At 36.9% G+C, this 27,344-nt stretch overlaps 1 protein-coding gene across 1 annotated transcript; it reads left to right on the forward strand.

Annotated features, from left to right (window-relative positions):
• The first annotated feature begins 234 nt into the window (after positions 1–234).
• Positions 235–26,401, forward strand: skic3 (SKI3 subunit of superkiller complex). The gene is made up of 41 exons (XM_083527587.1): positions 235–306; positions 521–613; positions 772–915; positions 1,887–1,978; positions 2,079–2,154; positions 3,028–3,171; positions 3,326–3,424; positions 3,523–3,631; positions 3,806–3,946; positions 4,051–4,152; positions 4,923–5,047; positions 5,153–5,239; positions 5,316–5,419; positions 5,506–5,632; positions 5,740–5,919; positions 6,011–6,135; positions 6,227–6,477; positions 7,024–7,126; positions 7,239–7,421; positions 8,648–8,792; positions 8,892–8,970; positions 9,151–9,212; positions 9,299–9,355; positions 9,439–9,507; positions 9,606–9,680; positions 10,010–10,151; positions 11,322–11,415; positions 11,527–11,604; positions 12,463–12,587; positions 12,735–12,858; positions 12,975–13,199; positions 13,852–13,924; positions 15,053–15,106; positions 15,209–15,320; positions 15,991–16,119; positions 16,456–16,580; positions 17,673–17,837; positions 19,389–19,541; positions 23,850–23,980; positions 24,965–25,094; positions 25,551–26,401. The coding sequence occupies exons 2-41, from the start codon at positions 524–526 to the stop codon at positions 25,620–25,622; spliced, it is 4,701 nt and encodes a 1,566-aa protein (XP_083383713.1). The 5' UTR covers positions 235–306; positions 521–523; the 3' UTR covers positions 25,623–26,401.
• Positions 26,402–27,344: the final 943 nt, after the last annotated feature.

Here is a 27,344-nt window from a genome sequence, read left to right on the forward strand (position 1 = left end):
GATTGGTGGAATATTATTTGTCCCGCCTACAATCATGGTACTTTGAGACAGCACGTTTTTAGAAAAATATTTAATAAAAACCCTAAAAATATATTTTAAACGCGCAAAAATAAGTTGAACAAAATCTTAAAAATTAAGTTTATTTCAATTGTTTCAAACGCATGATATATATATATATATATATATATATATATATATAATAATATATATTTTTTTCAAAGTTTAGCCGTCGCTGGGTGATGACGTGTCTCATGGTGGGGCGCATGCGCAATTGGCGGTTGTGCACGGAAGCAGTTGGGCTCTGTGGTGAGAATGAAATGCAAATGTTTTGATTTCAAGTCTTTTAGCGTGTCAGAACTAGAAGTACAAAAACTTTTTTTTGTCACTTATGAGGATCATTAATAAATATATATATAAATAATAAATAGGATAGTGAATAAAATAATCAAGCTGAGGTTCTATAAATAAGATTATAACAGACAGTCCGATGACACTGGTGATTTGACTTGTTTTATTGTAGACAATGTCAAATAAAGAAGTCAAATCTGCTTTAAAAAGTGCACGAGATGCCATCAAAAACAAGGAGTTCAAAGATGCCCTAAAACACTGCAAGGTATGACATGTCCACCACTAAAACCCAGTGTTGATGAGTCACGTGACTTGGTGTGATTATGTGACGGTTGTCTTGATGCATCTGATAATTTTCCATGTACTTTTTATTGACCCTGTACTTATTGCACAAAACTAGTAAATCATGATATCTTCCTGAAGGCTGTTCTGAAGCTTGAGAAGAATAACTACAATGCCTGGGTGTTTATTGGAGTTGCAGCCAGTGAGCTGGAGCAGCCCGAGCAGGCGCAGACAGCCTACAGGAAAGCAGTGGAGCTCGAACCAGAGCAGTTGCTTGCATGGCAGGTTTGTACTAAACACTGAAATTGACACTATATAATCCTGTTTCATTACATAAGTATTCCCTGATACATGTCATAAATCATAAAATTATGATTCCCTGTTGAACCACTGGATTAGATTCAAAAGAATTACACAGATCAGACATAACATTATGACCACCAGCCTAATATTGTTTTGGTCTTCCTTTTGCTGCCAAAACAGTCCTGAACTGTCAAGCATTTACAGCATTAACCTCTTCAGCAGTTTGAGCTACAGAAGCTCATCTGTTGGATCGGCCTACACAGTCCAGCCTTTGCTCCCCACGTGCATCAATGAGCCCATGACCCTGTCACTGGTTCATCACTGTTCCTTCTTTGGACTACTTTCAATAGAATTTTTAAAACTGGAAACTGGGAATTAACAGGAATTAATGGAAATAAACTGTGAATTTACATAATTGCAGGTTAGCTTATATCAGGAAACTTAAATGTAGCTAAAAAAAAATCCTGTTAAAACAACCAGATTTAATGAAATTTTAGTTGAACTTCTACCCAAATTTCTATACAAAATAATAATTTTTTTAATTCGAAGACTTTTTTTATACTTATCAAGTCTGCATTTATTTGAAAAATTTATTTGAACAAAACAGTATATTTCTTAAATAAATATTAAGAAATACAGTCAACCCCCTGATAATTCGCAGTTCGGAACTCACATCTTGGAAAATTTACGGGTTCTCATTTGGAACCAAACTAATAGCAAGTTTTATTTTAAAATTTGCTGGAATCCGCAGCGGGACCGAATGTTCAGGAACGTTAGGAATAACATTTTAATCTATGTATTTGGTCAAATACTGTACACTATTATGTTTATAAAGTGAAGTAAGGTCTAGATGAACTCACTAAGGTACCAAAGGGGCTGCAGGGGTGCGTCCAAAATTTGTACTGTACACGGATATGCGTAACAATGAATCTTATTAATATTCTTTTTTTCAGGGCCTTGCAAATCTGTATGAAAAAATCGACCAACCAGACTTCAAAGCCGAGCTGCCCAAAATCTATCAAAAACTGATCACATTATATGAAACGTGAGTATCACTGCTTCAGACATGATACTTTATTACTGCTTTGTTTTTCTTTTACTTTTCTTTTCTTTTCTCATGTATTTTTAATTGTCTGTATTTGCAGTTCGGATAAAGTCAAATACTTTGAAGTGAGCAAGAAGTTGGTGGACATTTATCAGACAGAAAAAAACTTCTTACAGGTATGAGAGTGAGAGTCAGGTCACTGTTGTGTTTATAGAAAGAAATGAATGAGTGCAAATGTTTGCACCCCCCCCCCCATGGTTTCTAAAGGGAAAATGATAAATAAAAAAACTGTTATATATTGGATACAGAACAAATTAAATTTAGAAAACGACATTCAGACTTTATACTGGTATAAATTTGGTAACGGCAGACTTAATTTATTTATATATTTATTTATTTATTTATTTGACAGGGACAGTGTACATTAATTAACATTACTGTAAATGCACCAGAATTAGCCAAAAGGCTATTTTTCATCCGTTGTCCCTTTCACGTATTTATTTTATTTATTTATTTTATTTATTTTTGTGAACAATGTGCAGGATTGTTCTTAATATATTTGTTTAAAATGATAATTGATATTAGAAAAAGCTTTCAATGCACACTGACTTTCATCAATGTATTATAATTAAACACCAGGGCAGGGCAGTAGTGGTTCAGTGGTTAAGGGTTCTGGGTTACTGATCATAAGGTCATTGGGTCAAGCCCCAGCACCACCAAGCTGCAACTGTTGGGCCCTTGAGCAATTCACTTTGCCGTATCTGCCATACCACCTGTATCCTGACAAGCTGGAATATGTGAAAATGGGCAGTGGTGGTTCAGTAATTAAGGCTCTGATCATAAGGTTGTGGGTTCAAGCACCACCACTGTTGGGCCCTTGAGCAAAGCACTTAACCTTGTCAGCTCCAGGGGCCCTGTGCCATGGCTGAGCTCATGCTCTGATCCCAGCATCCTGACAAACTGGGATATATGTAAATTACAGTTGGTATCAATAAAGTACTCTAAAATATAATTTTGTTATATTTTACGTCTTGTATGCGATTGTACAGGTGGCGAGGGTATGGCGGCGCCTCATTCAGGTGAGAGAGGCCGAGGATGGGATTGAGAACTTCGAGCTGCTTGAACTATGGAGAGAAATGATCAGGCTGCTAATGGGCTCAGTGCAAGAGCAGGACAACGAGACACAGCAACATGTGAGCTGTTTCAAAACTTGATAAACATGAAGTGCTGTTTTGATTGGAAATCCTGGTCGATGTAGTATTCTCAGATTCCTTTCAATTCTACTTATTGAAACCTATTCATGTAGGTAAAATTAAATCTAAATTTCTATCTGTATGCTAATTTCAGCTGCTGTCCGCTTTCGAAAAAGCTCTTCAGCTCACAGAAAACGTGCCTAGTGAAGACCATAAGCAACTCATTCAAGATTACATTAAATGCCTGTCAAACGTAAGGAACACTACGATTTTTATATCTTTTGCAATAATAAAATATAAGATTAGGTATCAGAAATAATGTGCTTTATAAAATTGAAATTTCTCTGCCAGCTTCCTCATGAAGTGGTGAAGATGAAGGAGATGTGCGATATCATGCTGTCCCTCTACCCGAAAGACTCCTACCCTCTGGCAGTTCTAGTGGAGCATTATTTACATTTAGGTAAAAGAAAAAAGAAAAAAGAAGCAATGACTCCAAACCTTTTTTTTGTTTAATTTTTTTCACATATTTTTTTAAAAATGTTAATCAATAAAAATAAAAGAAAACTGCAGGTAAGAATGATAAACATGTGCTGTATTATTCTTGCCTTTGAACTGCTTTTGTGTTTGATGGTAGATGATTGCAGTGAAGAAGCTGTGAAGGTATACACTCGTCTCTTGGAGCTGGACCCGGTTAATTCACTGGCTCATTTTGGTCTGGGTAAAAAATCTCTTCAGGACAAGAAATATGAGGATGCTATCAAGAGCTTTGGTCTTGGTTAGTATTGGGGCTAAACCCTTTGTGGTTATGTAATGTGTAATAGTATGCAAATGTGTGCAGTTCTTTGTATTAAATATATAGTTACATATTTTGTTTTGCAGGCCTGAGACGGATGCGCTCCAGTGTCATTGGCTGGTATTATCATGCTCAGGCTGAGCTAAAAATGCACAAATACTGTGATAGTGCTATGTCCTCCAGCCAAGGTACAAATTTCATCACAGGTCCTCACTCATGACATGTCGCTAGAGTTAACGGAAACTTGAAACACACTTGAAATACATAAATGTGCATTGTAAAACTTAATTTTCAGGTTTGGGTATGAGAATTGCCCTAATATGGTGATAGTCATCTCTGAACAGTGCTCAGCACTACTTTTTTTTTGTGTGTCAAATATATAAATAACCAAAATTTTAATTAATAAAAGGCATGCAATGGAGTAGACGTCATTTATTTCCTGGAAATCTGCAAAAAAAAAAAATCCATAGTGATATTTTTATTTACATTCCGCACCATTACAAGAGTGGCCTCTAGGGGGAAATCCCTAATAACATTTTCTGTTTGTTTTAACATGTAAGACTCCGTGCTGCACGGAGATTATAGATTATATTTATTATATTTATTTCATATAGTTTCATATAGTTTCATATAGTATATAATTTCATTGTATAATTTTTTTTTGTATTACTGTTTTACCATTTTACATGGAGTGTTATGGTTTTTTGTCTCCTTTTAAACGAATATTAACATACCTTTATTTCCTCGCTGTGCAGAAAATTTATTCTGCTCCTTTATTTCCATGTTATCTACACTGTTAATTGTTAATATACAACCATAATCTACTCGTAGTTCAAACTTAATCTACTACATTTATATTCCTAACAGAAGCAATTTTGAAATCAGACTCCTAATTCTGCAGTTAATTGTGAGTGGAGCAGGTACCTTGAGCATCTTATGACACTTGTTTGTGTTTCAGGGCTGAAGGGGTGTGCAGGGTTTTCTGAAGACTGGACCCAGAAGCTGATAAGATTAAAGCTGGAAGCATTAGTGAGAACTGGGACAGAGCAAAGTGCAGATGAGGCTCTGGGGATGCTTTCACAGGTAGACCCCTGTCTTTACAGACACCCTGGACTCCATAGCCTTCTGTTGTGCTTTCAGACAGGTTCACTAATTTGTTGCATGATATAAAATGTATGTTTTTTTCAGATGCCAGACGTTAGCAACGATCCTGCTTTGTTAGTGTTCAAAGGTAGAGCGTATTTACAAAAGGAAAAGCTTGAGGAAGCCTTTCAGGTACGTCCTAGAAATATGTCTTAGTTGTATTACTGTATGTCCTGGGCAAAAAAAACAACTGGATTTTTTCTTAAAGGTGTCTTCTGATTTGCTGAGCTTGCATCCTGGCTCTGTGGAGGGTTTAACCTTAAAGGGACTGACACATGGAGCAAAAAATGAATACCAGCTGGCAGAGCAATGGCAGGTTTTTTTTAGGGTTTTTTTTCTCCTCAGTTTCACTGATAAAGCATAAACACGGGTTTACATATATCTTTGTCATCTTGTAGTTTCATTGATGCGGCGTCTCAGAGGCCGGACAGTGGGGAGTTGTACTTCCTGCTAGGGCAGCTTTATTGGAACATGGGGGAAGATATGCAGAGGGACAGAAGCAAAGTTCACACTCATCTGCTGAAGGTTTATATTGCATCTAAATGTACTGCCAATAAAGAAACTCCAGTATTCCTACCTATTATAACTATTCCGTCTCACTAGACTACATTTCCTCACTACTGTACCTCTAGGCTGCAAAGCTGGATCCCTATCTTGGCTCTGTTTTCCGCTACTTGGGTCACTACTACAGGGAAGTGGCCAAAGACCAGGGCCGAGCTAGAGGCTGCTACAAGAAAGCATTTGAGCTGGATTCCACTGATGCAGAAGCTGGAGCTGCCACCGTGGACCTCAGCATGGAACAAGGAGACATGGTTATTGCTCTTGGTGTCCCACATATTATTGTTTTACTCTTATAAACAAAGTAATAATTTATTGTAATTATTAACCTTGTCTATTGTTTAGGACTCCGCTTTGGCAGTTCTTCAGACAGTGACAGAGAGAGCTACTCCTGGTTCAGCTAAATGGGCGTGGATGAGAAGAGGCCTGTATCATCTTAAAGTGGGCCAGCATGCACAGGCTGTTGCAGAGTAGGCATCCTTCATCTCAATAACATTTTATTTATGTATGCCCTGAAAAGCTTCATTCTATGAACATTCATCTTAATGTACTTGGCTGCAGCTTGCAGGCAGCGTTGCGGGCTGACCCTCAGGACTGGGTGTGTTGGGAGTGTTTAGGCGAGGCCTACCTGAACCGCCACAGCTTCACAGCTGCCCTCAAAGCTTTTGCTAAGGCTCACATGCTGCATCCCAGCTCTATTTACAGCCTCTACCAGATGGCCTCCATTAAACAGATTCTGGGCAGGTACAAAGAAGCAGCAGTGGAGTACCAGCAGATAATAGAAACTGAAGAGTATGTCCCAGCTCTCAAAGGTGGGTTTTTAATTATCCTATATAAATTGTTTTTATAATCATTGTCCTGTGATATAGTAGATTACATGAAGATAAATTGCAGTAGGTGTTTTCTTTTTTGGCTTTGGTGCAGTGCCAATTACAAATTAGGCCTGATGTCTCACCAATGTGCAATGTACAGCGCATCTGACATGACAACCGGAATGAAAACAAAGAGCAGGCTAGAATATAATTGAATTGAAATATGATTTATATGGATTTTTTTAATGGGATAGTAAGACCATTTGCAATTTTTGCAGCCTGGGTTGCAGTACAGCATCTCCTAATTGTTCTGGTTTGTTTCAATGACTCGGAATAAATACATCCGACATGCTTTATGCTCAATGCTCCAGCAACTTGTTTGAATTAAATCCATTAAAGCAGTACTTGTATACTTTTTTATTTTATTATTATTTAAAATAAAGTGTTTATTATAATATAATGTTGAAATATATTGCCTGTCTCACCAAGACCAGCTAAATATACATATAAGCAATATAATTTTTTTTTCTCACTTCTTATGGTCAGGACTTGGAGAATGTCTTTTGGCCATGGCTAGAACCGCAATGGAAGACTACCTGGATGGAAGAGCAGTAGACCTCATACAGGAAGCCATTAAATATTTGTTTAGGTAATATTTCCTGAGAAAATTTTCAACTCATTTAGTATTGTTATACAGAAGGTGAAAATTTAATTGTCTTTGTCTTTAGTAGAATTGTAACTTTGTCATCATGTGTGTGCAGAGCAGTGCAGCAGCGTGCAGATCTCTCATGTCTGTGGAAGTTGCTGGGAGATGCTTGTACCAAATGCAGCTCTGTTTCTCCTAACCGAGTCTGTGTACTGGTGCCTGGAGCATTGTGTGGAAGAGAGCCTGCAAATAAGAATCACACACTGGACCAGAAACCGCTGCTGAGTCTGGGGGAGAGGTGCGTCACTCAATGTACATGCACCTGTAACTCATATTCTTATGTCCTTTGGAAGTGGTAGCTCAGTGGTTAAGACGTTGGACGACTGATCAGAAGGTTGTAAGTTCAGATCCCAGAATCACCAAGCTGCAACTGTTGGGCTCTTGAGCAAGGCCTTTAATCCTTAACTTCTCAGTTGTATAAATAAGAATTGTAAGTCGATCTGAATGAGTGTCCGCCAAATGCTATTAATGTAAATATTGTAAATCACAATTTTTTTTTCCGCTACTTTTCAGCCTCCATTAACGTTGTGAAATAAGGTCATGAAATATAAATGTATATCTTCTATTTAAAAAATCTAGTATATCCAGAATAGCAACAAGAACACAGACTTTAAAAAGGCCCTTGGAGATAAATATGTATTGCTTTACAGGATATTTTTTTTATTTTTGTGATGCCTTTAGACAGTAAAATCGAACTTTTTGGTAAAATACACCAGAAATGTTTAAAAAGAGAGAAATATTTAATGAATATATTTGCTAGGGCTACCTAATATAAAAGGGTCCTACCTTAAATGCATGGCTAAAAATCACAATAGACTTAAAAAAAAAAAAAAAAAAAAGAGTAAATAACAGCATTTGAACTGGAAAAAAACAACCAAATATGCAACATCTTATAGACCAAATTTTATTTTTCACACAAATTTCCGAGCTATATGTACATACCATAGTTTTCTTTTTTACTCATTTTTTCCCCTTTTTTCTCTTTTTGATCTATATTTCTGATGAGCATATGTACAGTTAATATAATTGTAATGTTAATATTAAAATATATATATATATGTGTGTGTGTGTGTGTGTATGTATGTATGTATGTATGTATGTATGTATATATATATATATGGGCATATACTTATATATATGGGCATATACTTATATGTACATATTGGTGTAAAGATGTATATGTACGTGTGTTTTATATATGTGTATTCAGTTATATAATGTCTGACATACAGTACATCTGAAGGAAATGTAATGCTTATTTTTCTTTGTTAAAAAAAGAAAAGGAAAATAAAAGCCATGGCATTAGTAGCACCTATTACTGCATAGTACCAATTACACTAAATAAGAGTAGTATAAAAAAATAACAGACACTATTAAGCGTGCAACACCAAAGTTGTCTCTGCTTTAATTCTCTGTAGTCTGTCTAAAGCATATTTTGTAATCCATATAATCCATATGTTCCAGATGCTATGGCCGTGCTTTGAAACTGATGGCAGAAGCCCCGGGCCTGTGGTGTGATCTGGGCCTCAATTACTACCACCAGGCTAGGCTGTTCCTGTCCATGTCTGCAGAACAGGATGTGCAGTCCCTGCTGGAGAAAGCCCTGCAGGTATTTCCACCGATCTGGGGGCTGTTTTTCCAGCCCTTTCTTATACATGAAATACCACTAATATACCAACTAATATAAACTGATTTGTGTTTTGTTTAGTGTGTTAAAAAGGCAGTCATGCTGGACAGTGGGAATCACACGTACTGGAATGCACTGGGGGTCGTAGCAATGAGTAAAGGTAGATGTTATTGTTGTTGTGGGTATAATAAAGTACCATAAGTAAAAAATGTTTCACATTCAAAATATATCAATGGTACATGAGTCTAATAACAAAAAAAATGAATAAATGTGATAATTTGAAAAATGAAGTAGTCTATGGTGATTGAAATAGTTATTTTTTTTATTATAATGTTTTTAGGAGTTGAAAACTCTGCCCTAGCACAGCACAGTTTCATCAAATCAATCAAAGCTGAGCCAAATGTAAGTGCAAGACTAGCAAAACATTGCGTTTTACACCTTTAGGAAGTCTTAAGCATAACAGTGAGATCTTTCCAATGTATTTTTAGAATGTTGTAGCATGGACAAACCTTGGAACTTTGTATCTGAAGAATCGCAACATTGAGGTGAGTCGTACATGAGTAATTATCTGCTTTTGTTCTCCATGCTCTCATACACTGATTACGGTATATGCATATTTACTTCTTAGCTCGCACACGAGGCCTTTAAGATTGCGCAATCTCTGGAGCCGCTGTATGTTAACTGCTGGATTGGACAGGTACAGTGAACTTGCAGGCAACACAGGACGTGATCTTTAGGTTGCCTAGGCATCCATTTAACTTAAGAAATAACAATTTGTTTCTATTGGTTCTATAGGCATTCATTGCTGAGACAGTAGGAAGCTATGACACCATGGATCTCTTCAGACACACTACCGAGCTCAGCACTCATGTAAGTGCCTTATTAATATAAATGTTTATACCACAGAGTGTTTTGAATTTCGATCGTCATTGGGTATGAGGTGTTAAATTTTCTCAAACCACTGTTAGTAGTAGTAGTATAACATATGTAATGTTATATGTTACTGTGTTTTGTGGGGCTTCCACAACTCAAAACATGACTGTAAATGGAGGAAATGTAGGACATCTTTCAGAAATGAAACTTTTACAGCATACAGTGACGAATAAAAAAAACTGAAACGATTCTCGGGCAATATTGCAACTTTTGGTCGTTTATTTTTTAAATAAAAAGTAATGTGTGTGGTGCGGTGTGGTTATTAGACTGAAGGAGTGAAGGGTTATGCCTATTGGGTTTGTTCCACTCTACTGGACAAGAGTAACCGAGACTCAGAGCTGTACCGCTACAACATAGTCCAGATGAATGCTGTTTCAGCTGCCCAGGTGGCCTTAACCAAATATACAGGTATGTACTCTTTAGATTTAAGAACCAAATCATTAAGAGGTTTGGGAGTTTGCTGATGTGTTGCATTTTTTGTGCCATTAAATATGTTCTTTATGCTTTATGTTTTCAATGTGAGTTTGAAGCTGGTTATTGGCATAGGTGGAAAGAGTAATGAAATATTATATTATTTTACTAAGTAAGTACTGTTACTTCAATTAAGTAACAGTACTTACTTAGTACTGTTACTTCAATGAAGTTGTACTTAAGTACAAGTAAAATTACCGATCTAAAAAGCTACTCAAGTAAATAGTAGCTCATTTAATATTTACTTAGTAAAATTTACCTAGTGACTTTTTTTAAAGGGTTGTGGTGGGGGATTCTAGTGTAGTTTAAAAAGGAGAAGGAGATATAAATCTCAAACTAGTTGTTTTTAATTTTAATTGAATCTTTATAAATTAAAGTGCAATAGCAAATAAGCAAACAAATAAATAAATGGGGAAACACTGTCAACAAACACTTGAGTCCATAACTTGAGTCTAATATGAGGTATGTACTTTCGCAGCAAAAAAAAGATCTCCTCTTATCATGTAATTTATGATAACAAGAGAAATCGCAAACGCAGATTCAGAATTCGGACAACAAACGCACACATCAATCCACTGCGCCGTTTTCCGCAGTGACAAATCAAAACGCTATGATGGGACACTGCGTTCCTTTCATTTGACTCTAAAATTACGACATTAGTAATAGAGCTAGCTAAAGTCCCCGTTATCTTCCAACGCTAGCATTAACCAACATTAGCAGTTTCAAACACTGATCATGCAGTAGTTTCCCGGGCGCATCCCCCCCTCGCCCCCACCACCTTGCATTAGTTTAATTCATTAATTATTTTTACTCAGTAACGGATATGATTTAAAATGTAGTTAAGTGCAATACTTCAAACAAAACATACTTAATAAAATTTAAATAACAGATTTTAAAAACTACACTAAAAAAGTAGAAGTACACAAAAAAGTACTCAATTACAGTAATGTAATGTGTTAACTGATAACCAGAGGTGAAAAGTATCAAACACAAACCGTATCATGATGTAGCATTTGTTCCCAATTTTGCATATGATTTGCAATGTCACTTGACATATAGATTTAAACCAGATTTTATCTGGATTTCTTGGTTGTTTTAAACATCTAGAGAGGATTCAGACAGATGCTGAAGCTTTTGTGATGTTGGGCTTCCTGAATGAACACATGCAGCTGAAAAAGCAAGCAACCGGAGCCTATAAGAGGTGGGTACAATTCTCAATTCAAGTATAGAAATGTTTCTGTATGGTATATAATGTACAAAGAATATTGAGTTGAAAGCTGTGCATACTTACAGTCCTTCTCCCTATAATTAGAGCTGTGGAGTTGCTCCAGAACAACCCACAAAGAGAAGAACTCTGCTTCGCACTCCGAGGCTATGCTCGGGCCCTCTGGTAATTCACTTTTTTTTTACTTAATATTCTTCCACTGGTATCAATTAGCAAAGTGATGGGAGTATACTATATAGAAATCTGACACGTTTGTTTTCTATGTTAACAAATAAACCTGAGAACTTAGTATAAGTTTTATATTTCTAAAGCCACTTGGGTTTTATAAACCTAAAGAGGGTGATTACTCTGGCCAGGGAAAAGAGGAATGAGGATACAGGAGGAAGAGGATAGAGTAGTGCTACTATTCTACTTTTTTATTATTCAGCAAACTGTACACGGAATCATTCACAAAAAAAACAAACGTGTCGGCTGCCATAAAACCACACACAGACAATCACTTGTTCCTGTATGACGACTTCTCTATTTAACACTGAGTGCTTGACCGTGCGGTGGAGAGCTTTCTGGCTCAGATGAGTGGGAAATGAAAGGCTGGCGGATTTATTTTGTGCTTGGACTTTTCAGTGATTGCTTACACATGCGTTCGGCTCAGTCCATCTCGCTCCCTTTTCTCTCTTCTTGCACATTTTTTATACTTTTATACAGAGCACTCACGCGCTATTTCCAACCACGTTCTGGTCTGTAATCCTTATCAATTGTTTTCTTTTAAAACTGGTGTTTGGCCACATGTCCACTGCCACACATTCTACTAATATCTACAAAGTGAAAACAAACAAACTTTCCCTAATATAGAACATGTTCTTGTCAGTGGTCATCTCCTTTACACTGTAGTTTTAATAGATCGGAATTAGACTAAAAATGCTGGGGGTCTTTTCCTTTAATAAAAAACAACAACAAACATTTCAAACTTAAAACCGATCAGATCGGTTTAAATTATAATTTCATAAGCACTTTCTATTGTAGTGACACAGATCAGTGGGAAGAGGCTGTCCGTCATTATTCCTCCATGCCACTGGAGGAGCTGCATGATCTCACAGGATTGGCTCTTGCCTGCTTTAGAGCCGGACACCTCCCAGAAAGTATTAATGGTAAGTTATTAGTAAATAAAATACAATTCTAATTCTTAGTAGTTCTGTAGGGCAGTTTATACTTATCTATCTGTGTGTGTGTGTGTGTGTGTGTGTGTGTGTGTGTGTGTGTGTGTGTGTGTGTGTGTGTATAATCTTGTGTTCCAGCTTATGAAAAAGCTCTTGCAGTGGCCTCGACCGAGAAGGAAAAAGCCTATATACTTACAGCTTTGGCTTTACTACAGCACAGACTGGGGAACAAGGACACTGCCAAAACCTTACTCTTTAAGTGGTGAGCCCTTCATTAGATCAGACTTACTAGATCATCAGCCTCGACAGATCACTTTTACTGCGGGAGTTTTTATTATCCTTCTTCTTTCTTTGTGTGTGTGTGTGTGCTTCACACAGCTCTTTGCTGAAGGAGCCAATTCCAGAGAGTTTGCTGTGTTTATGTGCTTTGGGCCTGGTCCATGGAGATGCCACCTTGGCTAGCGCTGCTCTTTCGGAGCTGCTGAAGCTGGATGTTGCTGTAAGGGGCACTGTGGAGGACCAGTGCCTGCTCACGTGTACCCTGCTGGCCCTCCAGGGCAACTACAATGCTGTCCAGAGAGAGGCTTCCAGAGCAGTGTTCCGGTAAATGCTTAATCTGTTGATACTGACCTTCTCCAAAATTGATAGACTGCAGGAATATCCGATTTGCCTGCTTTCAACCTTATAAAGTAGATACAAGATTGTGGACCTATTAGTGTTAATCAGAATTGTGTCAAGTCAATTTCTATAACATACATATAAGGCTTTACTTGTCATTGCATATACAGTATCTCACAAAAGTGAGTACACGCTAATGTAGATCTAGATATGTACACACACACACACACACACACACACACACACTCAAACACAATTCCTTCTCCATGATCTAACTGTGATCCTTTTTTTATTAGGGAAAAAATTCTTTCAAACTCATGTACCCATATTGGCACACGGTACATACTTGAGAAATATTTATTTATTTATTAGAAAGCAGCACAACAATATGACTGACCTTTAGTTTTATTTTCCTTCACAGGTTTGAGTATTCTTTTCTGGTCAGTTTGGAAAATTAAAGCTCTTTGTTTAAATCACAGCAATGGTGATTAAATATCCAAAAGGGTGAAACAGTGCATCTGAACTCAAACATCATCTTTGTTATGACAAGACCCTTAAAGGTTACTGGTGTCGTTATTATTTAATTCGGTATCGAATTTATTTTGTTGAATTTCTGTTCGACCATTCTTTGTGACAGAAACCCTGGAAATCCGTCTCTCTGGGCACTGCTGTCCAGACTGGTGCCACAGTACTGTCCCAGCAAAGCTGACGTAAGCACACCAGTGCCATTTTAAAATATATATTATATGATGAAATAAATTCCAAAAATTTTAAATGTTCTCTTGCTGTAAATAATTAACCAAAATTGGTTAATAAATTGCTGAAGAAATTGCTGATGTAACCTATTCAAAATAATTGCATTACATTCAAAATGCAATCATTATAATTGTACATGGGTTTTCTGTAGGGACGTAAAAAGTCTAAAAAAAAAAAAAAAAAAACAACAGCCAATCTGCTCTCTGTTATTGGTGCAAATCGCTCTTGGACTGTACTATATGAGTAAATCAGATTTGATATTTCAGCTATGGGAAATTAAAGGTTTAGCGATACTTTGCTAGGAAAAAAAATATTTAGTTCTTGTTCCAGTTGCTAGCAGTATATTTGTGTGTGCTTCAGATGACATGATATAGGTCCTAAATCTCATTTTTAATGGTCTTAAAAAGGTCTTGGATTGTCTAAAATTTGACTTTGTGAAACCTGCAGAAACCCTGTGTACAATAATTACATTTATAATTGCAATTACAATAAATGTAATGCAGTTATTGTAATTAGAGTAATTTTATTTTATTTGTTGTGCATGCTGTTTGTCAGTGCACTTCTCTTTCATTTTCTAAAATGCTCATCCAGCTGCATGGAATAATGTTACTCAGGTTTGTTGAATTTGGTTAGAACCTCACCAGACATTATATTAGCCTTATTTAAAGCTGAGATCCTATAGGAAATCTGGAGCTTTGTAGAGAATACATCAATATAAATAATTTTTAAAATGAAATGGAATTTTTGAATATATATATATATATATATATATATATATATATATATATATATATATATATATATATATATATATATGGAGATTTTAGGTGATGCTTCCATTTCTCTATATATCTCCAATGCAAGTCTGGTAGCAAATGTCTTGGCTGATTCAGTGTCATTGACTGCAATAGGAAATTTGCGTTCTTTTAAGGATTTAAAGCAATCAAAATCCTTCAGTCCTGGGAATATTTAGACTACACTCGGAAAATTTATTATTTTTAGGCTTTAAAGCCACTAAAGTCCTGCACATGTAACATGTCTCTCTTAGACTGTAGTTTGAATATGTAATGTGTCTCTCCTAGGGTGGAGCTGTGGCAGGTAGTGTGGCATGTCATGCTAGCATGACTCTAGGAAAGGTGAGTTTGACTTTGTAATACTGTTAACAGGTCAAGCAATAGAATAAGATCCCAGAAATCCCATTACTTATTTATGTTGGGTATTTTTTTTTTGGTCTATAGAGGGCAATGCTGTACAGTGGAATGAATAAGTTGGCCTTAGGCAGACATTCAGGGGAAGACAAGAGCAAAAATGCTTTGAAGACCATCCAAAGAGCTGTGCTACTCTGTCCAGGTGGGTTTAAAACTAACTAGGGGTTTGGCTTAAGGATAGCCAAGGAGTAACAAGAATATATGTTCTAGTGTAATGTTTGAATAAGGGGTCTTATTTCGGGTGGAAGTGGTAGCTCAGTGTAAGAAGAAAGAGATACAAAGAAATTTCACTGTTCTGTAAAAAATAAATGTGACAAGTATAAAGCACCTTTGTTTCTTGATTTCCTCTTTGATTTTTTTTATTTTCTATTTGATTTCTTCCTTGATTTCGTTTAGTTCTTGATTTTTTTTTCTTTCTTGATTTTTTTTTTCTTTCTTTCTTTCTTTCTTTCTTTCTTTCTTTCTTTCTTTCTTTCTTTCTTTCTTTCTTTCTTTCTTTCTTTCTTTCTTTCTTTCTTTCTTTCTTTCTTTCAAATTACCCTGGAGCAGTAAAGTATAAAAAATTTGTTAATTCACTTAAAGCAACTACGATCAATGAATTTGACACAGCATTTTCTTTCTTTCTTTTCTTTTTTTTTTTTTTTTATATTTAGTCCATATATGATTTGTGTATTCATATCACAAGACAAAATCAGAATTTCTCTGTTTTGGGATGTTAAAGTGCGTTTTAACATGTTTGGTACAAATAAGTAGAATGTCAAGCATTCGAGAATATTATTCTGTAACTGCATATTTTTCCCCCTTTTATTTAGATGATCCCGTGGGATGGGTGGGGCTTATGGCTGCATGTCACACAGAGAATGTAGCATGTGCACTGTCAGGCTCCTCCCCATGCAGAGAGGGTCTGGAGAGAGTGCTTATGACCCTGGTGTCAGAGAAAGGTCAGTAAACCGCACATTTGTTGCTAATTGTTATCCAAAAGTGCAAAAAGAAATCCACATTTTAATATTTTTCTCTTTTGGACACAGATTTATTCAAATGTTTTTTTTTTGTATTGATAACTGACCCTTGTATGTTTTAGGTTTTCCTATTTTGTGACAGTAAAAACGTAAAACCTGATCGTCTGTTCAACTGCATTCTAATACAAAAGATGTTAAGCACTAGAAATGCGATGGCAGGATTTGGTTTAACATGACAGTCCAAAGGGAAGGTGTACTCAAATTTTGCGTGGGCATATGTGTGTGTCTGTGTGTTTGGGTGTGTACGCTGTGTTCCAGTAAAAAGCCTGCAGAGAGAGGATGGGCTTTTGGCTCAAGCTCTGGAAGCTTGGGTGCTGCAGCAGGCTGTATCAGGACTCAAACAGAGCGGCCAATATGATGAAGCCGAAGCCTTGTGCTCACAGGTTCCTTACTATCTATCTAGACTTTTTTTTTTTTTGTCTTACTTCTCATTCAAGTGTCTTTTTGGGCCACAGGTGCCCACAGAAGCCTTTATTAACACTCGTGTATGGCTTTTATAGCAAAGATGAGTCATGTATCACAGCCATAGTATTTGTGAATCTTCTCCATCTTGCCTCCTTTCACGCTCAATTACTGCCAGTCTTTATTATTTTAATGATAAATATTTTTTCGACCATTTTTCATTCACAGCATTTATCTGTGAATCCAGATTGAGAACACTTGCATTACATTTAAATTTTGTGTGAAAAAGAAGGAAAAGTCTTTCACATAATACACCAAATGTGCCTTCCTAAGTAGCTATGATAATAAATATACATTGTTACAGCTTGCTAACATTATTTAAAAATTTATTACTAATCAATTATTTAGTCAACTACAGGTAATCCCAGCGTTATAATGGTCCCTCTTACGATTTTTCAATCTTTTGATGACTATAGCATTACGAATTTATTTTACAAATATAAATATTTTTTACACACCATTTCACTTTTTTTACGAACCGTTGGGACGCTGCCAGGATGTACACATCTTCCGCCTTGTGAGATGCCTTACTCTCGCAAGCGGATGACAGAGCATATTTTTTTCTGTGTTTTTGTTTTTTCAAAGCCCAATTTTAAATCCTGTCTTTCTCCTTTTTATCACCAATACTGGACACTGAAACAGAGAGCGTTCGGCTCCGCCCTCCACTCGCAAACCGGCGCTCGTGCACGCACCTGCTGCCACATACATATATGCTGTTAAGTTTATACATTATGGTAGTATAAACTGCTGTTTTGCTAAATTATGAACTGTAACTTGTTAATTTAGTTATTATCTCGACTTAGATATTTTCAATTTAGAATGAGGTCACACATCTCCATCCTAACTTTGGGACTACTTGTATTTCTATTCCTTTGTGCATACAGATTCATGTGAAGTGCTTATAGTTTTCATTTCATTTGCCATTGTCATCTCCAATGATGCCACAAACTTTGTTTTGTAAATTAGACAAATAGGTATTTGTATGCCAACTGCCTGTTTGGTGCATGTTGCAGGTGTTGAGTGTCTCTCCTGAGCATCCTGCAGTGTTCCTGTTGCTCAGGCAGGTTCAGTGTGAGAGCCTTCTGCTGTCCGATGCCAGAGACTGCATCCCTCCCACAGTGCTGGACCAGCTGAGAGCTGCGGTTATCGCCAACCCAACCTCAGTGTCTGCTTGGCACGTGAGTACTTCCTTGTACACATTATCGTGTCTCAGTCTGCACACTAAATCCTCTTTTTGGTGACATGTCCATATAAAGGGCTACAGCTGACCAGATATTTTTTGACCAGTGAGCTGTGTCACTGCTGGATTAAGGAAAAAGCTGAGATGTCAGCTAAGAACATCTGTCTAGCAGCACTTCTGAAGTCAGAAGCAGACACTTGAACAGGGATCCCTAACATTCAGACATGAGGAAAAAATTATATTTTAAATGTCCTCCTTTGCCAGTAATCACACTTTTTTTTAATGCACTTATAAATTAAGCTCCCACTGATTACATATTATGGTGAAGTTACATTTTAATTACATATGTCATAATTTAATTAATAATTCAATCATATAATGTGTATTCTAGTAATATTATATGCCCGTTAGTTGCAGTTTTTGTGAATGGCAAACATCAGTCGAAAAATTGTCTTGTGTGAAACCTTTTTGCGATGCAAAGAAGTTAGGGGATCACTGGGCTAGAGTCTGTTCCAGGAATCTTCAACACTGTAAACCTTCCCTGGGAATTAATAGAAATAAACTGGAAATTTACCAAATTGCAGGTTAGCCTATAACAAAAACTTAAATGTAGAAATGTAAAGCTTGCAGAACAGGCTTTGTTAAAACAGCCAGATTTAGTGCAATTTCAGTTGCAGTTCTACCCTGCACATTCATCAATCACATGCACACTGCAGTCACTTACTGCAGGGCTACTAAGGCCACACCCCCTACATGTACTGTGCATTCCTCAATAACATAACACAGATAATTTATTTAATCCTGCACAAAAAACAATGTCCAAAATATCCATCTTGGCATGTATTTACATAAACTACATAAATATTACATAAATGTATGTTTGAAACTTCCTTGTGCTGTATGTAAGCTATTGTGAAACAAAATGTTTCTTACAATAAAATAAAAGTCAAATATGCATATTTTAAAAGTCTATTCTAGTTTGCATGCATGTGACCTTAAATTTATGACCAAACAACCGCTGAGCTGCCACTTCCCTTTTTACTGCAGGTCTGATATCATTTGCACGGGTGTAATAGTATGTAATAGTAAAGTTTATCACCCATGATCATTAGGTTATTTCGGCTATTTAATATCTAATCATGTGGGTGAAAAAGCGCAATGCATTTTCTTTTGATGTGTGGAGATCAGTTCACATCTGTACAAAACAGTACAATTTAAGAGAAATTCAAAAAAGGAAAAATGTTTTCCAGACCAGATGTGGTCCTGAATATGTGAACTTATTGGTTATTTAAGTTAAACTGATCAGATCATCAGAGGAATTCACATAATTTCACTTCATCATAAAGCACAACTCGTCCTCATCATCCATATAACGCTATAACTAGCATGAGAGAGCAGGACCTGCAGCTTTGCAAAATGTGTTAGGAACACAATTAGGAAGTACTTTTAGATGAAGTGAAATCCAAGAAAACCGTTTCAATGGTTGTACTCTGTTTTTGTGTGTGTGTGTGTGTGTGTGTGTGTGTGTGTGTGTGTGTGTGTTTGATAGTGGCTGGCGGAGGTGTACCGATCTCAGGGTTTGCTGGCACAGGCCTCAGTGGCTCTGAAACAGAGCCTGCAGCTCGCCTCTCAGCTCGGTCACTACAGCGGGAAGCTCAGCAGCCTGCTGCGACTCGCCCTGCTCTCACTCATCCCCTGCATGGTGAGACCACGCACCTGCCATGAGAATGCCTCAGGTTTATTTCATGCACATTTTGAGCTCACTTTTTAACCTCATGCAAGGTGTGGCCTACATAACAGTCAGTGTGCTCTGTCATAAAAGTGTGCTGGGCAGACAGGGCCACAATTTTATCATTAATGAAGATATATTGGGTATTTATTTACAGTTCCTTTTTTTTTATTGATACAACACTTTTTTACAGCATAAACAGCTGAACCATTATATATATATATATATATATATAATATACAGTGGGTACGGAAAGTATTCAGACCCCCTTAAATTTTTCACTCTTTTTTATTTTGCAGCCACTTGCTAAAATCATTTAAGTTCATTTCTTTTCCTCATTAATGTACACAAAGCACCCTATATTGACAGAAAAACACAGAATTGTTGACACTGTTGCAGATTTATTAAAAAAGAAAAACTAAAATATCACATGGTCCTAAGTATTCAGACCCTTTGCTCAGTATTTAGTAGAAGCCCCCTTTTGATCTAATACAGCCATGAGTCTTTTTGGGAAGGCTGCCACAAGTTTTTCACACCTGGATTCAGGGATCCTCTGCCATTCCTCCTTGCAGATCCTCTCCAGTTCTGTCAAGTTGGACGGTAAACATTGGTGGACAGCTATTTTTAGGTCTCTCCAGAGATGCTCAATTGGGTTTAAGTCATTGCTCTGGCTGGGCCATTCAAGAACAGTCACGGAGTTGTTGTGAAGCCACTCCTTCGTTATTTTAGCTGTGTGCTTAGGGTCATTGTCTTGTTGGAAGGTAAACCTTCAGCCCAGTCTGAGGTCCAAAGCACTCTGGAGAAGGTTTTCGTCCAGGATATCCCTGTGCTTGGCCGCATTCATCTTTCCCTTGATTGCAACCAGTCGTCCTGTCCCTGCAGCTGAAAAACACCCCCACAGCATGATGCTGCCACCACCATGCTTCATTGTTGAGACTGTACTGGACAGGTGATGAGCAGTGCCTGGTTTTCTCCACACATACCGCTTAGAATTAAGGCCAAAAAGTTCTATCTTGGTCTCATCAGACCAGAGAATCTTATTTCTCACCATCTTGGAGAACTCCATGCAGGTTTTCATGTGTCCTGCACTGAGGAGAGGCTTCCGTCGGGCCACTCTGCTATAAAGCCCCACTGGTGAAGGCCTGCAGTGATGGTTGACTTTCTACAACTTTCTCCCATCTCCCGACTGCATCTCTGGAGCTCAGCCACAGTGATCTTTGGGTTTTACTTTACCTCTCTCACCAAGGCTCTTCTCCCCCGATAGCTCAGTTTGGCCGGATGGCCAGCTCTAGGAAGGGTTCTGGTCGTCCCAAACGTCTTCCATTTGAGGATTATGGAGGCCACTGTGCTCTTAGGAACCTTAAGTGCAGCAAAAACATTTTTGGAACCTTGGCCAGATCTGTGCCTTGCCACAATTCTGTCTCTGAGCTCTTCAGGCAGTTCCTTTGACCTTAATGATTCTCATTTGCTCTGACATGCATTGTGATCTGTAAGGTCTTATATAAACAGGTGTGTGGCTTTCCTAATCAAGTCCAATCAGTATAATCAAAAATTTCTGGACTCAAATGAAGGTGTAGAACCATCTCAAGGATGATCAGAAGAAATGGAGAGCACCTGAGTTAAATATATGAGTGTCACAGCAAAGGGTCTGAATACTTAGGACCATGTGATATTTCAGTTTTTCTTTTTTAATAAATCTGCAAAAAGGTCAACAATTCTGTGTTTTTCTGTCAGTATGGGGTGCTATGTGTACATTCATGAGGAAAATAAATGAACTTAAATGATTTTAGCAAATGGCTGCAATATAACAAAAAGTGAAGAATTTAACGGGGTCTGAATACTTTCCGTACCCACTGTATATATATATATATTGTATTGTCGTTTTAATCCACCTTTATTAGAACCACAATTTTACACACTTTACCCAATTCAGATTTCCATCTCAATCCCAGCTGCGATTTCTGCATGACATGAAGAAAAAGAATGCGTTTAATAACCAATGTCTAAAGCAATTACCATGGAAAAAAACCCACTGTTTAATCAAATCACAGGTCTGAACTTCTTTAATTGGTGAATGGAGAAAAAAGCAGGAGGTCCAATAAGGTTTCATACACTGTTCTGTAACTGTGTTCATTTTATTACAACATGACAAGATAATGAAAAGATAACTTTTTTATTAATTCATCTATTTTGAACCACTGCAAACAACCAATGTAGAATAATAAATCGGTCATTATGTTTCCACCCGCAAAGTAACGACAAATTAACGAAGGGATTTAAAAACAACCTGAATATACGATTTGACAACGCATCCATTTCCACCTGCCACAACTATTCACATTAACCCAGTTTACATTCATTATGGTTTGATATGTTTTCCAGATCATAGATCAAGAGAAATTTTTTCATTCGTGTTAACAAATGTGATGAGAATATACACTGTGTTGCAGTCGCATTTTTCTACATTATAACACATCCTAGAGCTCGAAATGGAAATAGGGATGGATTTGTGCCATTTGATTTATACAATATGCCTAATATTTAAGGGTGCAGAGTATTTTTGTTTATATAAAATTCAGTACTCAATAACAGATGCAGACCTTTGTCTCTTTCAACTTGGAACACCTTGATTCTGATATTTTTTTATCAATTAAAATTCTCAAGATCTTTCATATTTTATTAAGATGTTAACATTTCGTTTAATTCGTGGAAGGGTACGTATTAAATCCACAATTTCTACGTAGGATTTTTCAGTTAAATTAATTGACCTTTAAACTAGTAAAAAATTATTTAACTATTTGATTATTTAGTGTTATTGACTTGAGATTTGTATTATTTTATATTATTTTATTATTATGTTTTGCCCAAAATATTAGAATGTGCTGTATGTCATTAAAAATAGCTAAAATACATATACACCCTTGCACACAAACCTTATAGGATAACGTTCTATGACGCACACAGTGCTTCGTGCTGCTGACAGTACAGCCACATCGCAGACATCCAGAGGGATTACCTCCTCTCACTCATCAGTCTGGAGATTACAGAGGGAAAGAGGGATTGATGATGCCTGCCCACAGTGGGCAATTAGCCGAGGTGCTAAAAGCACCTTTCACTCATGTTCTAGTATAAGTAAATGCTGAAAATGGGTGACCTTTGTAAACACTCTACACGAACAGAGGGTTTGAATGGCAGTCAGCTAAAATGTAATTAAATATTGAACCATATGATTTGTAAAATGGTTACAGTTTGACACCACAGCAATGTTGAATTCCATAATTTGGATATTCAAACATCATTTAAACAACATTCTTTAATATCTAAAATTCGGTGATGGGGCTTGAACCCCCCAAACTTTGAAGTCTTAAACATTGAGCAACCACTTCCCAACAGAACATTACATAAAGAAGAGCAGCATTCTTTTTGCAGCAGGTCACATCACACCAATCAGCACAGTCCATAAAGTTTAATCACTTACATAGTATAACTTGATCAAGTTAATAAATTGAACCAGCCAGAAACAAATCTATTTTGAGTTTTAGGTCATTAGATGTTGTTGAGCATCTAAAAACTAAGCACAGTTCCTGACAAGTGTGCTACATAAACAATTTGAACTACCACAGAACTACCACCTCTCCCACAGCATTGTAGCATAAGACGAGGTAGAAGTTTGGCAAAGACTTGGCAACCCAAAAAAGCAAGCCTGCTCAGGGAGCTAATGTCTATTGAAACCTAAGACAAGATAAATCTTATATGCTAAGTTAAAAATGTTTTAAATTCTTTTTTAAAAACAGTATGTCTGCTGAATATAACAGTGCAGCTGTTTGGCTTTTTTTCTTTTATGGGCTTCTCCTCCTCACAGTGTAGTAATTATCCGTCCTGTATTGGCCTGATTTGTCTTGTGTTTAAGCTGACTCTAACTTGGCCCTTCTAATTCAATTAGAGTCTTTCATTCCAAAGCAATCTCTTGATTAAAACATCTTGGCACATTTTACCTACAGTTATTTTTTTTATTATAGGAATAGATGGAGGTAAAGCAGACAAATGCAGCTCTTAGTGGAAAGTTAAACTTTTGGTACTTTAAGACTACAGTTGATGGGTTATGCAATAAGTTATTATAAATGGGGATTGGTATTTTGGGGTGAAGGGATGGAACTTGCCTATTGTTGAAGAACAATTCAGCAGGGAATAAATGCAGTACGTTACAGAGACCTTGTGTGCAGAATGCAGTGATTAATTTCAGCTTGGTGTGTTTGTGTGTGTTTGTGTATGAAACACTAGGCTGGAGTTGGAGGAGTGCAATGGAGCAGTCTTGTTCGTGAAGCCTGTACAGAAGTGCTAAAACTAGGTCCATGTCCTGTGGCTTTACTTTTCCAAGCTCTTCTTCAGTTCTCCATCAAGTTGGGAGCCAGGTAGCACATTGAAAAGATCATGGCTATCGTAACATTAATTTATGATTTAAATTTGTATTTTTCTAAGACTAAAATCTAAAAGGGGTGAAAAAAATGTCCAGTAAAAATCCAGAAACTTTTTATTGGAATTTCGTCTGGGGAATTTTGGAAATATTCCACGTTGGAAACTTTATGGGCATTTATGGGAGTTAATTAGAGATTTGTGAAAATGTATATATACTATTATATATCATATACAAACAAACATTCAGTTTGGTCATAAGCTGCCATGCCTACAGATTAAAAAATAAATGCATTTTTGATTTAATTGTTTATCATTTTGTTGCACAAGCAAGTTTTAAACATAAATGTATGTAATATTTATGTAATTTACGTGAATAGTCGCCAAGCTGGACATTTTTTGAATATTTTCTGTGCAAAATTATTTGTGTGATGTGATGAAGGAATGCACAGTGCATGTAGGGGGTACAGCCTTAACAGCCCTGCAGTAAGTGTGCTCTGTGCATGTGATTGATGACTGTGCAGAGAAGAAATTTAAATGAAAATGCATAAAATCTGGTTGTTTTAACCAAGATTAAACTGCAAGATTTGTTTCCAACTACATTTAAGTTCTCGGTTATAGGTTAGCCTGCAATTTAGTACATTTCCAGTATATTCCCATTAATTCCCATATCTAACTCCTATGGAAAGTTCCCCTTAATTTTGCAACCTTACTAAAATCTCTACCAGTTTCTCACCAAGACTTCCTCCCAACACATGTAACTGACTTCAGACTTAGCGATGCACTAAAGCTAAGTCATACCCACCTGCTTATAGAGGACTATCTTTAAGCTCACTTTATACCTTTGGCGGTTTGACCGAAAGAGCGATTTAGCCAGCTAATAAACCTTGCATGCAAGTGCAATAAACTTTGAACAAATTTCATTGCCTTCCTCTGAGGCTTGGTTTCACTGGGTTTTATGAATGTCATTTCACTTTCCCCAGGGAGACACGGCGTCTGCTGGAGAAGATTGTTTACAGATCGAGTTTAAGAGACGCGAAAACGGTAACGCCGGTGGCTCGCTGGTACCTCCTGCGCCACCTGCACGCCAAAGACGACCTGGAGCTGATAGATGTGAGGACACACGTATTCATTCGCTTTAATCTTACACATGGGAGCGACTCACAAAGGGAGACAGTGAAAATTCCAGCACGTAGCTTAACTTTTGATTAGTCAGACGATAGTGAGGGATGTGAGGTTTAGTGATAAGCCTGTTCTAAGACATTTTTTTCTTCTTAAGAGCCTGTGTATAAGTGGATTAAACATATAGTCACGTAAATAGAAATGTTTTCTGTGAGGAGATGGTTATTTTGTAATTTTTGGTAGAAGTCTCTAGAAAATTGTTACTCGAGTTTGGTCGTAGAGGGAGCATGATTTAGAACATCTACAACCAATCACTCAGGGGAAGAAGGCAGCTCTACTTACATCCTTCAAAACTGAAGCAATAGTCTGTATTTATTTTCTTTTTGTCCTTGCTTCTAGTTTATATTATTGTGAATCCGCTTTAAACACGAACTGTTGTTTCTCTAGACCCTGATGATGGAGGCTGAAGCAGCAGGAGACATCAGGCTGCTAAAGCTCCATAAACAGCTGTACCCCTGAGCCTCACTGTCTACCAAACTCATCAACTCAGGACCATTAGCACCCAGCCATGCAAAAGCCAATACAGCAGCTGTGCTCTCAGTCCTGTCTCTTACTCTTTAAACATCGTACCTTTTTATGTGAATGCAGTTATTACCATCCAGGCCTCATAAAGCTATTAATTAGTTGATCACTCTAAATTAATTATTATTATTTCTTGGTTTTGGCTTATATTGTGCCTAAAACTGTATGATAGTATAATAAAAAATAATAACCCGAGCTGTGAGTCAGTAATTGCCAGAAGGCACTTCTAAAGTCTAATACAGGACACTAGAAGAGGCAGAATTCTGCTTGTGTTATATCAAATCAGTACAATATGACTTTTTGCTTTAATTAAACCACTCTGCCAAAGTATAAAGCTTGTGTTTTGTTGCCTGTAAGCTCGATGCTGCCAGTGAAATAAGAGCAGAATAGCCAATAGCCGTATGAAATATGAGTGCACTTTCTTCTTCACAACACCAGATTCATATCATCGATCCAGAGAACCACAGCCAAGAACCATTCGACCCGCAACGCCAACTCGGTTTCTAATTTCTCCTTTTACAAATGCTTCACCAGTGTTCTGCAGAGATGAAAATGGATCCAATACCAAACGTCTGAAAACTTTGCCAACACTTTGAACAGATATACTGAAGAAGACACAAAAAGTATTGAGGGAAGTGTTTGATTTCATTCAAATGATGGTTGGATGCGTCTTTTTGTTGTTGGTCCAATAAAAAAAAGAAAAAGGAAAAAAAAAAGATTTTGAGTTTTCTTGTTAGCTGTGGTGGTGTTGGAGATCAGATGAGATTGACTTAACCATACTTCATCCAATATGCTATAGTATATCTGTATATTCATAGTTTTCAAAATGAGGTTGTGAGATTTCCATTATGTGCAGTTGTATGCAAAAGTTTAAAAAGGTGCTAAATAAAGGAACCACAACCTGTATTTAAACCAAACACTATTTTTGGCAATTTAGGACTTAACTAACTTGTTATTCGGCTCAGGATTTGTCATTATGATCATAAACTCTAAGTCTTGTGCGACACTTACAAACCTCTAAGTAGCTGACTGAGTGTCCTACAAGTATGAAAAATAAGGACTTGCAAGAATGTTTAGCTAAAACCAAAATGGTGGTACATTGTGGTGGTACACGTTGCCTGTATGGTAACCAGTTGCACAGGGAACATTGGTTGGGAAGAATGGATTTTAGGAAATATCAGCAAATTCCAGCAAATTGGCTTAAATACCAGAACAAATTATCTAAAACAAATGTAAATGCAAGCTGAAGAATTCAGGAATCTTAAAAATACTGTGCATGCAAGACGGCCCACGAGAGTGGCTGAATTCATTAGGTAAGAATAAAAACACTCCCATGTTGCATTTTCAAGCTCACAAATCATCATAACATTATTATCTACCTGCAATTAAAGTGCTGTAAATATGACTTAGAACATTCAAATTCCCTTATTTATTTAATGCAAAACATTTGAACAACCGGTTTGTCTGTTGTGGATCAAAAATTGCCCCAAGAAAAACTGTAATGACATATTTGCCGAATATTTAAATGTACAAAGAGGGAACAAAATGTGTTTTATATAAGACACACCACAGTGAAGCTAGCAAGTTTGAATTTTTGACAGCAAACTTGTGGATTTAATTAAAAATGAATATATACACTGATAAATCGGAAATAATCTA

This window comes from Silurus aristotelis (assembly GCF_946808225.1).
Source record: "Silurus aristotelis genome assembly, chromosome: 23".
NCBI lineage: Eukaryota > Metazoa > Chordata > Actinopteri > Siluriformes > Siluridae > Silurus > Silurus aristotelis.